Raw genomic sequence first — 11536 nt, forward strand, 5'->3', positions numbered from 1 at the left:
ACTATCGAAGTCGTTCAAAACTGAAAGAGAAATTAGTGATATTTAAATTTTGTATTATAATGTTTAATATATATATTTAAAGACAAGTAATTTATCGGCTGGGATCTTAGAGACTAGGCTGCTCGAAAACTGAGCATTGATTTATTTATTTTTTCTTATATTTCGCTTTTTTATACTTTTAATTAAATAAGAAAAATAGGGTAGTACATAGTACATATTATATGATTAATGAATATCGATCAAATTATGAAGTATGGTGGTGTAAGATTTTTAAACATTATTTTTTCAATTATTATTCTTCAATATATAATATGTATATATAAAACAGGCTTTGTATCAGTACAAAATGGAATCACCAGTTAAGTATGTTAATTATATTTTTGGCCTAATTTTTGTTTATGAAACATAATAACAATATTAAAGATTGATGTAACACAGTATAAATATACAGGTATTACATTTAATTAACTTAAATGTGTCAGTTTGTTATTTTCTTTTTAGTTGGTACAACTATAAGTATGTACATACAACAAAAATACACAAATTACATTGCCAATTACATTCTGTTGTTGAAACATGTATAATTGTATAATGATTATAATAGAAAAAACGTACAATTTCGGTGTATTTTTTTTACATCAATGATCTCTTAGCGTTTTTTGTCATAATATACCCTATATAAACATGTATATATATATATTTTATGATTATGAAACGATGAATTGCGATTAAGTACTTGTTTGTTTAATTGAGTAAGTGTTGTCTTGGACTTTTTTTTCTGACAAAATAAAAATTAGAAATTATATTGCTATAGTCCAAGAGCTGATGATAGCTAGAATAATTATTATAGATAAAAAAACAACATCGTTTATTAAAACTCTTAGAGCACACGGAAGCTCGCGGGCTGCTTGCAGCCCGCGCACAACGCACCAGCTAGTTATAATATATAAAGCTACACTACCACTGACTGACTCACTGACATCGGGTTTCTCGGAAACTACGGGGAAAGTTGGGGGGATTTCGACGTGGACGTGTAGAGGTGCTCCCAGTGACCACCGGAAAAATATTGACATCTCCAACACCCTGGACAAGAGAGTGGACCCCTGGTGGTGCGCAGAAACGGTGACACCTGGAGGGGGGGTGTCGGAACAAAAAATGCTCAGAACTGGTGGCGATTACCAGGGGGGGTGGAAAAATGGGGATTTTCGCGAAAACAATATGGCCGCCGTACTTTGCCAAAATCGGCGTTTATGAATCCTTACGTCTCAAATTTGGCACACGTGCTCTGTTCGAGCCGGCGAATCGATCGGTGCCCCGTTCGAGTGGCTCCGGGCCCCCGTTTCCGACTTTCATACATTGGAAAATCCAACGGCCCGCGGAAACGGTGCGAGTTGGGTGGGGGGTCCCGGAACTAAAAATGATCACCACCCTGGGACGCTACCAGGGAGCCATAGTGGGTCGCTCGATTTTGGAATTTTTCCATTTTTGGCGCAAACATAAAAACGTAAATTTAGACGAGGTGGCGCAACGGAGAAACACACCAATGATGCATTCATACTCGCCCAGCTCCCAGGATATCCAGAAAAATCCGAAATTTTGAACTTTCTCACAGCCCGCGGAGACGGTCAACGGCCCGCGCAAACGGTAGCAGCTACATCTGGGGTGCTCAAACTAAATGTGTAGTAGACCTCGAGCAATTACCAAAGATAGTGAAAAAAATTCAAAATGACGGAAAAAATGGCCGCCGCCATACAAATGCTAAAATGGCCATCGCTGGTCCGATCGCGCTGAAACTTGGCACAGGGGCTTTAATCGAGCCGCACATTAAGTTGGCATACTCATAATCGAGTTTCCATCGCTGGTCTCCGAGTTTCATACAACGCGAAATTCGACGGCTCTCCGAAACGGCGCCAGATAGGTGGGGGGTGTAGAACTAAAAAATGATCAGAAACATGGGGCGCTACCAGGGCAATCGAGAAATTTCAAATTGGACGCAATTTTTTTTTCAAAAATGGCCAATTTTTCAAAGCAAGATGGTGGCGCCGGTTACTTTACGATCGGTCTGAAAATTGATTTCTGTGCTCTAATCGGCCAGATTTACAAAACTGCATACTCAGAATTTCTCTCCGACCCTCGGTTTCCATTTTCCATACATCACGAAATTCAACGGCTCTCTGAACCGGTGGCAGGTAGGTCGGGGTTGCCAAAGTAAAAAATGCTTCAAAACCTGGTCCGCTTCCAGGCATATAAAAATTTTTGGTAGAAAGCGAAATTTTTTTTTTCGAAAATTTTGTATGAAAATTTCCATAGTAGGAAGGGTAATTGAATAGCAACGGCAAAAGACGGCGCCGCGGGCTGCTTGCTGCCCGCGCACCGCGCAACCTCGAAGGTCGACAGCCTCCCGGAGTAGAAAATATTTATTAACTTTTGAACTACCGCACGAACCAAGCGAGCGAAGCGAGCGAATCACGGCAGCGGCTGGCGTAAATATTCAAATAGGTAGCGAGGAGCGAAGCGACGAGCGAGTTAGATTAACTTTTGAACTACCGCACTAGCCAAGCGAGCGAAGCGAGCAAGTCACGTCAGCGGCCGGCGTAAATATTCAAAGAAGTAGCGAGGAGCGAAGCGACGAGCGAGTTAGGTTAACTTTTGAACTACCGCACTAGCCAAGCGAGCGAAGCGAGCAAGTCACGTCAGCGGCCTGCGTAAATATTCAAAGAAGTAGCGAGGAGCGAAGCGACGAGCGAGTTAGGTTACTTTTGAACTACCGCACTAGCCAAGCGAGCGAAGCGAGCAAGTCACGTCAGCGGCCGCCGTAAATATTCAAAGAAGTAGCGAGGAGCGAAGCGACGAGCCAGTTAGGTCAACTTTTGAACTACCGCACTAGCCAAGCGAGCGAAGCGAGCAAGTCACGTCAGCGGCCGGCGTAAATACTCAAAGAAGTAGCGAGGAGCGAAGCGACGAGCGAGTTAGGTTACTTTTGAACTACCGCACTAGCCAAGCGAGCGAAGCGAGCAAGTCACGTCAGAGGCCAGCGTAAATAATATTCAAATAGGTAGCGAGGAGCGAAGCGACGAGCGTGTTAAGTAAACTCTTTAACAGTTTATTATGAAAAGACACTGCCCGCTATCGATTAGACACCTCAAAATGATGAAATTCGGGGATCACGTTTCAAGAATTTAACCAATATTTGAATAAGTAGTTAATTTATAAACAGTTTCGATTGACTGTAGAATCGCTGTTAGCAGATGTAACAAATGGACAGGAAATTCAAATGCATTTTCAAATGACTGAAGATTTCTGTCCTGGGATGAGCCGCGAGCTGCTTGCAGCTCGCGCACCACGCACCCTCGAAGGTATACAGCCCCCCGGAATAGAAAATATTTGAATGGGAAATTTATAAGCACTTCCGATTGACTGTGGAATCGCTGTTAGCAGATATAAACAAATTGACGGGGAATTTTTATGCATTTTCAACTGACTGAAGATTTCTTCCCTGGGATGCTTCGCGGGCTGCTTGCAGCCCGCGCACCACGCACCCTCGAAGGTGGGCAGCCTCCCGAAGTGAAAAATACTTGAATGGAGAATTTATAAGCATTACCGACTGACTTTAGAATCGCTGTTAGCAGATGTAACAAATGGACAGGAAATTCGAATGCATTTTCAAATGACTGCCCTATTGCTTCAACCCAGAGGCAAAAGAGGCTCGCGGGCTGCTTGCAGCCCGCGCACCACGCACCCTCGAAGGTCGACAGCATTTCAAAATAGAAAATATTTGAATTGGGACTTTATAAGCACTTCCGATTGACTGTGGAATCGCTGTTGGCAAATAATAACAAATTGACGGGGGATTTTGATGCATTTTCAAATGACTGCCCTATTGCTTCAACCCAGGGGCAAAAGGGGCTCGCGGGCTGCTTGCAGCCCGCGCACAACGCACCAGCTAGTTATAATATATAAAGCTACACTACCACTCACTCACTCACTGACTGACATCGGTTTTCTCGGAAACTACGGGGAAAGTGGGGGGGATAACGACGTGATCGTGTAGAGGTGCGCCGAGTGACCACCGGAAAAATATAGCGATCTCGATCACCTTCGAAAACCGAGTGGACCCCTGGAGGTGCGCAAAAACGGTGATACCTGGAGGGGGGGTGTCTGAACAAAAAATGCTCGGAACTGGTGGCGATTACCAGGGGTGGTGGAAAAATGGGGATTTTCGCGAAAACAAGATGGCCGCCGTACTTTGCCAAAATCGCCGTTTATGAATCCTTACGTCTCAAATTTGGCACACGTGCTCTGTTCGAGCCGGCGAATCGATCGGTGCCCCGTTCGAGTGGCTCCGGGCCCCCGTTTCCAACTTCCATACAACGTAAAATCCAACGGCCCGCGGAAACGGTGCGAGTTGGGTTGGGGGTCCCGGAACTAAAAATGATCACCACCCTGGGACGCTACCAGGGAGCCATAGTGGGACGCTCGATTTTGGATTTTTTCCATTTTTGGCGCAAACATAAAAAGGTGCATATAGCCGAGGTGGTGCAATGGAGAAACACACCAATGACGCATTCATACTCGCCCAGCTCCCAGGATATCCAGAAAAATATGAAACCCTGAACTTTCTCACAGCCCGCGAAGACGGTCAACGGCCCGCGCAAACGGTAGCAGCTACATCTGGGGTGCTCGAACTAAACTTGGAGTAGACCTCAAGCAATTACCACAGATAGTAAAAAAAATTCAAAATGGCGGAAAAAATGGCCGCCGCCATACAAATTCTAAAACGGCCATCGTTCGTCCGATTGCGCTGAAACTTGGCACAGGGGCTTTAATTGAGCCTCACATTAAGATGGCATACTCATTATTGAGTTTCCACCGCTGGTTTCCAAGTTTCATACAACGTGAAATTGGACGGCTCTCCGAAACGGCGCTAGATAGCCGGGGGGTGTAGAACTAAAAAATGATCAGGAACATGGGGCGCTACCAGGGCAATCGAGAAATTTCAATTTGGACGCAATTTTTTTTTCAAAAATGGCCAATTTTTCAAAGCAAGATGGTGGCGCCGGTTACTTTACGATGGGTCTAAAAATTGACTTCTGTGCTCTAATCGGCCATATTTACAAAACTGCATACTCAGAATTTCTCTCCGACCCCCGGTTTCCATTTTCCATACATCACGAAATTCAACGGCTCTCTGAACCGGTGGCAGGTAGGTCGGGGTCGCCGAAGTAAAAAATGCTTCAAAACCTGGTCCGCTTCCAGGCACATAAAAATTTTTGGTAAAAAGCGAAATTTTTTTTTTCGAAAATTTTGTATGGAAATTTCCATAGTAGGAAGGGAAATTGAATAGCAACGGCAAAAGACGGCGCCGCGGGCTGCTTGCTGCCCGCGCATCGCGCACCCTCGAAGGTCGACAGCGCCTCAGAGTAGAAAATATTTGAATAAGTAATTTATAGGCAGTTCAAACTGACTGTGGAATCGCTGATGGCAGATCAAGCAAATAGACAGGGAATTGTAATACATTTTCAAATGACTGAAGATTACTGCCCTGGGACGCGCCGCGGGCTGCTTGCTGCCCGCGCACCACGCAACTTCGGTGGAAGATGGCCTCCCGGAATAGAAAAAAAACTTGAATAGGGAATTTATAAGCATTTCGGACTGACTGTGGATCACTTTTAGCAGATAGTAACAAAATATGAACAGGAAATTCTAATGCATTTTCAAATGACTGAAGATTTGTAGATAGGTATTTAAGCCAATAAGTAGTTAGATATCTACAAAGGCTATTCAAATTCAATACGATACAGACACAATTCCAAATTTTGAACCAATTCGACCTTGGGAAATTATAATCCGACTTCCTAAAAAAAAATTAGCCAATTAGGAAATTTCTTAGTTAATTTTTGATGATGATGATATCAATATAGACCTGCCTACCTATATTGTTACTTACATCAAAAGTTTTAATGAAACTTGAAAAAACTATATATTTTTGTACCTATATATTTTTGTACTAGCTCTCCGCGCGCCAGCGTAGTTGAAGAATCCGCATAGTTGTGAATAATAATATAATAATATAGGTAACGAACCGAGATGAGTAATTTCTATTGATGTTATTAAAACAAATTGTAAAAAATCGAGGTTAAACAACCATATTTTTATACAGATTCTCTACGGACGGTTCTCACACAACACTAAGGTTTCCGTATAAGTATGAAACTTAAATATAAGACCTTGCCAAGATTGCTAATCTACGGTTTTTATTATTTTTGTTGTTGAAGCGACATCGACATTATGATCTCTGAAATTTTCAAATGTAGGTATCAAGGTTCATGAGATACAGCCTGGTGGCAGATGGACAAACAGTCAGCCAGTCCCCATAGGGTCCCCTTTTTACCCTTTGGGTACAGATTCTTAAGAATAGAACATTTTTATTTTTAATTATAAATTTTTAAATCATTAATATTCAAGATCTGTAGAATAAGTGTGGAACCTATACTATCACATTAAACATGTATAGTAATAAGTATTTATCTATTAATAATTATTTATACTGATTTTTTATTTCATTTAGCTTTCACCAATGTTGTGATAAAAATTCAGTGTGAATAAAATGTACCTACCCACCCTCTTCAAATATTTAAGTATATGATTTCAAATCAAATTGGAATAATAAAAATTCATAATCAACAAGCATTCAATGAGAATTTTATAAATCAATACAGTTTACTTTAACATACTTACATGCTATATGCAAAGTTATCTAACATTAAAATAAAGGTATTTTAAAAATTATATGAAAGCAATTTAAATTATTTTTTTCTACTTTATGAATATTACTAAGAGACACTAGATTAATAAGAAAATGAAACACATTAAAAAGTTTTCATTATAATATATTTACACTGAAAACATAATATCCAAACCATATGATAACTATATTTTTGGTTTTATGGCATTCAAATGCTTTATAAATATAAATTTATAAAGAATAGAAAAAATTCGATCACGAGTGGCTGAGTTGGTGAGGCATCCGCCCCGGAATGGCGCGAAGGATGCGGGTTCGAGTCCCGCCTCGTGATCGAATTTTTTCTATTCTTTATAAATTTATATTTATAAAGCATTTGAATGCCATAAAACCAAAAATATAAATTCAACAAAAAAGGTCGTGTTCCATCGTTACAATATTGTATTCACTGAAAAGTGCTTCATATTGGTTGAAATGGTTGTTAATCATCTCAATAGATGGCGCGCGGTGTGTCCCTTCAGACACATAAAACTGAAAGAATAGAATAAATTCGATCACTCGGGCGGGTCACGAGTGGCTGAGTTGGTGAGGCATCCGCCCCGGAATGGCGCGAAGGATGCGGGTTCGAGTCCCGCCTCGTGATCGAATTTTTTCTATTCTTTATAAATTTATATTTATAAAGCATTTGAATGCCATAAAACCAAAAATATAAATTCAACAAAAAAGGTCGTGTTCCATCGTTACAATATTGTATTCACTGAAAAGTGCTTCATATTGGTTGAAATGGTTGTTAATCATCTCAATAGATGGCGCGCGGTGTGTCCCTTCAGACACATAAAACTGAAAGAATAGAATAAATTCGATCACTCGGGCGGGTCACGAGTGGCTGAGTTGGTGAGGCATCCGCCCCGGAATGGCGCGAAGGATGCGGGTTCGAGTCCCGCCTCGTGATCGAATTTTTTCTATTCTTTATAAATTTATACATATGATAACTATTTATTTAATTTTAATTATAAACATGAATTGGTGTAGGTATAGGTACTATGTTTAAATTAATATTTTAATGATACAGTAACTTTTATTTCATATTTTTGTCAAGACTTCTGCAGGGATCCCGAGTTACATTGTTCTTGAAAGATATTTTTTGGTTAAATAATATATTAAATTTATGATGTTTGGTGAATTAAAATTGATAAAGAGTATGGCCAAATTATTATACTCGGTTCCTTTTTTCTTATAGCAAACAATGTTGTTTAAAATGTAGACGGCTTTCACTTATTAGGTATATTCTGTATATTATAGTAAGAAGTATAAAATGTACAGTAGCAATAGCTATCAAGTTTTCAGAGATATCATGGTTATTCAAATTGAAATTTATACACTTTATTACTATTTTTCATCTATAATATAATACCATCAATGGGTCAATCAGTCTGAGTTATTCAATATTAATAATACTAATAACTTTCTGGAATCTTAGACAAACACCTCAAATAAATGAAATTCGGGATCACGTTTCAAAAATTTAACCAATATTTGAATAAGTAATTTATAAGCATTTTCGACTGACTGTAGAATCGCTGTTATACAGGTAAATTAGCTTGGAGAAATTTTTGCATATGTAGTGGTGTGTATATTACTCAGATCTTAGAGCGCGTTTCCACTATATCGTTCTGGCCTATACAAAAATGTTTCGATATCCTAACATTACTATTTAATTTTATACTTATTCCTAGCAACACTTTTGTTTTCAATAAAAACAAGTTTTTATTTGAAAGAAAATGGTTTTGACTTTATAAAAAAAATATATCATTCAATTTTACGTCCTTGAGCAAACGACAAGGCGACTACCGTGAAACAATAAAATATCGTGTCCATAATAATTTGTTTCATAATTAATATTTGACCATAATAATTACGAAACAAAACAAATAAATAAATCGTCACTTGATAGTGGAAAGTGGAAACACGCACAAAACCAGAATAAACCAGTTTACGCTGTCCGCAGGTGCCACGTGCAGTCGTTTGGTACCGTTAGAACATAAAGCACATTTCATTCAAAAATTATAATTATTATGTACGTAGTTTAATTGATAAATTTTGTATTTGTTGATTGTTGTTATTATTTGTTATTATTGTTATAATATTTGTTGAAGTGAATTACATGTCCCGCAGCCGGAGGCCCACACGTCGCGTGTGTCACAGTGTTCTCACAAGTAATTCTATGTGCCAAGTGAAATAAACAATCAATTAAAACAGCACACAGCTGACGATCAGCTGATGGACACATTATACGCAAGTACCCACACTATAAAAAGTTACTATAAACGTTAAAATTAATAAAAGACGGATATTAAACTCTCAAATCTCAATGAGATACTAATAAATAAAGAATTGTAGCGGTCAATCTATTTATAATATAAACATTTAAAACAAACTGAATATTTGTTTTTAGTTCTCCGTGTCTTGAATGAAATTTTAATTAACGCCATCTAGCGTTGGCACGTGAAACCAATATATTAACCGCATTGATTACCGTTGTAGACATGGCAAACAAGTGTTCGTGTTGCGGTAAATTCTTCTCGACAACAGATGGCGCCAAATGTACCAAATGCAATATAGTATTTCATAAAGCGTGTAATAACATAAGCCCGCAAAGTAAAGTTAATATGAACTGGCAATGCAAAACATGTAAGATAAAATTTTCAAAGGCGCCTGCTACAGTTTGCACGGACAGAAATGAGTGTGGAGACGTTTCTGAGGATGCTTGTGTCTCCGAATCGGTAAACCAATCGCCCATCCTTGCACAAGAGATCCATCTTCTTCGAACGGAACTATCGGCATTCCGTCTGGAATTGTCGCGACTCACAACTCTTGTCAGCGATTTTAATACTAGGCTTGACACTGTGGAGGAAAGAGTTGTGAAGTTGGAACAATGCCGCCCGGAACAGGCCGAGATCTTCGATGCGGTTGAAACACTTAAAATTCAGATAAACGAAAGTGAGCAAGCACAATTACTTAACGATTTAGAAATTTCAGGCGTGCCAGAAAGTGCGTCTGAAAATCCATCACACCTGATCATGACTCTTTCGCAAAAACTAGGAATAAATGTTGACGAGCGAGATATCATGAGCGCCCATCGTGCTGGAGGTAGGCGCGATCGCACATCCCACGTGGACGGGCAAGGCGCCACCCCCGCCCCCGCACGTCCTAGACCTCTTGTTGTGCGTTTCGTGCGGCGCAGCTTGCGCGACGAACTATTGAAGGCAGCACGGGTACGACGCGGGGCAGACACATCCGGGACCGATATACCAGGAGAGACAAGGCGGTTTTATGTAAACGAACGTTTGACCTCCATTAATCGGCGCCTATTTTACCTTGCTAGGGAAGAAGCGAATATTAAAAATTGGCGCTTCATCTGGACGCGAGGTGGACGCATTTTTGTGAGACGCGATGCGAAATCGTCATCCCATTGGATACGGTCTGAAACTGAACTGCGCAAGGTTTTTTCCTCGTTTTCCAATTAGATTTTTCTATTGAAATTGAAAAACATGTAATAGATGTTAAAATGTTATGTATTACTTTTATTTTTTTAAGCAAAATAATAAAAATAGTGTTATTTTACTGTCTAAATATTTTTAAGTATTGTTTTTGTAATCACATATTTTGTGCACAAAAATATTTTGGTAATTTTAAAATTGAATTTATATGCCATATTCTGTATTTTAACTTAGAAACTTTGGTTGGAAACTTGTATGTTGTGCCCTCATGTAACAATAGATTCAATTACAAGATTTGTCATTCTAACTTACCTAGTAGTCATAGTTTAATCGTCTGTAGCGTAATATGTGTGGTCGTGTGCCGGTTTGCCTTTATGAAAGCCCCCCCAAATACTTTCAATAAATATATTTGTATTTCCCCCGTATTTATAAATATTAAAAATGCGGTTTTAAAAGTATTATATTTATGTACTGCTTATTATATCTTAGTTACATTTATATATCTATATTTATTTAATGATGAATGGGAATAATTTGAAAATTGGTTTTCTCAATCCGGGTTCACTGGGAACGGGGCATGAAGAGTTTATCGTTGCCGTAGGGCGGCATAATGTAGATATTCTGGCACTTAATGAGACCTGGCTGCGTGCGGGAGAGGAGGGGCGAGCGCCGCGAATGCCTGGCTATCGGCTCAAGCACATCCCTCGACCAGCTTCTATACGAAATCGGGGAGGTGGAGTTGGGTTTTATATCAAGCGAGGTCTAGCAGTCGCGTTGCTCTCCCATCCCCCCAATGATCTTGTGGAACAGATGTGGATTAAGTTAGCTGTCCGGGGCAAGATCCTTGTTATTGGTACTGCCTATAGACCGCCTTGGTTGGATAGCGATACATTTTTTGACGCTATCAGCGAATCTCTGGCCTCGTTTGTGTGGTCCGATAAGGTAATATTATTGGGTGATTTCAATATCAATTATTTAAATACACAAACTTCTAATTCAAAAAAGTTATTACATTTTTTAGATACTATGAATCTTAATCAGTATGTTACAGAACCTACTCATTTTGTTGATGAAACCCAAACACTACTGGATCTAGTTTGTAGTAACTCTCCTATAAAAGAAGTTATAGTTGACTATATTCCGAGTCTCAGTCATCACGCTTTTATATGTTCTGTTATAAATGTCAAAAAGGAGAAACCAGTACCCAGATGGATTACTTTCAGACCTCTCAAGGATATAGACTTTGTGGAGTTCAACCGGTTCGTCTCCAATATAAACTTGGATTTCATACGTT

At 39.5% G+C, this 11536-nt stretch overlaps 1 protein-coding gene across 1 annotated transcript; it reads left to right on the forward strand.

The window, feature by feature from the left end:
• Nucleotides 1-8932: 8932 nt before the first annotated feature.
• On the forward strand, nt 8933-10286 carry LOC149895097 (uncharacterized). The gene has a single exon (XM_090119267.1). It carries the CDS (start codon nt 9289-9291, stop codon nt 10267-10269), a length of 981 nt encoding a protein of 326 aa, XP_089975393.1. The 5' UTR covers nt 8933-9288; the 3' UTR covers nt 10270-10286.
• Nucleotides 10287-11536: the final 1250 nt, after the last annotated feature.

Source organism: Colias eurytheme, chromosome 32 (assembly GCF_061535395.1).
Source record: "Colias eurytheme isolate Ceu_HAF_F1 chromosome 32, ilColEury1 Martin Lab GWU primary, whole genome shotgun sequence".
Classification (NCBI taxonomy): domain Eukaryota; kingdom Metazoa; phylum Arthropoda; class Insecta; order Lepidoptera; family Pieridae; genus Colias; species Colias eurytheme.

Coding starts and splice junctions, on each gene's coding strand:
- LOC149895097 (XM_090119267.1), top strand. CDS start 9,289: ATGGCAAACAAGTGTTCGTGTTGCGGTAAATTCTTCTCGACAACAGAT.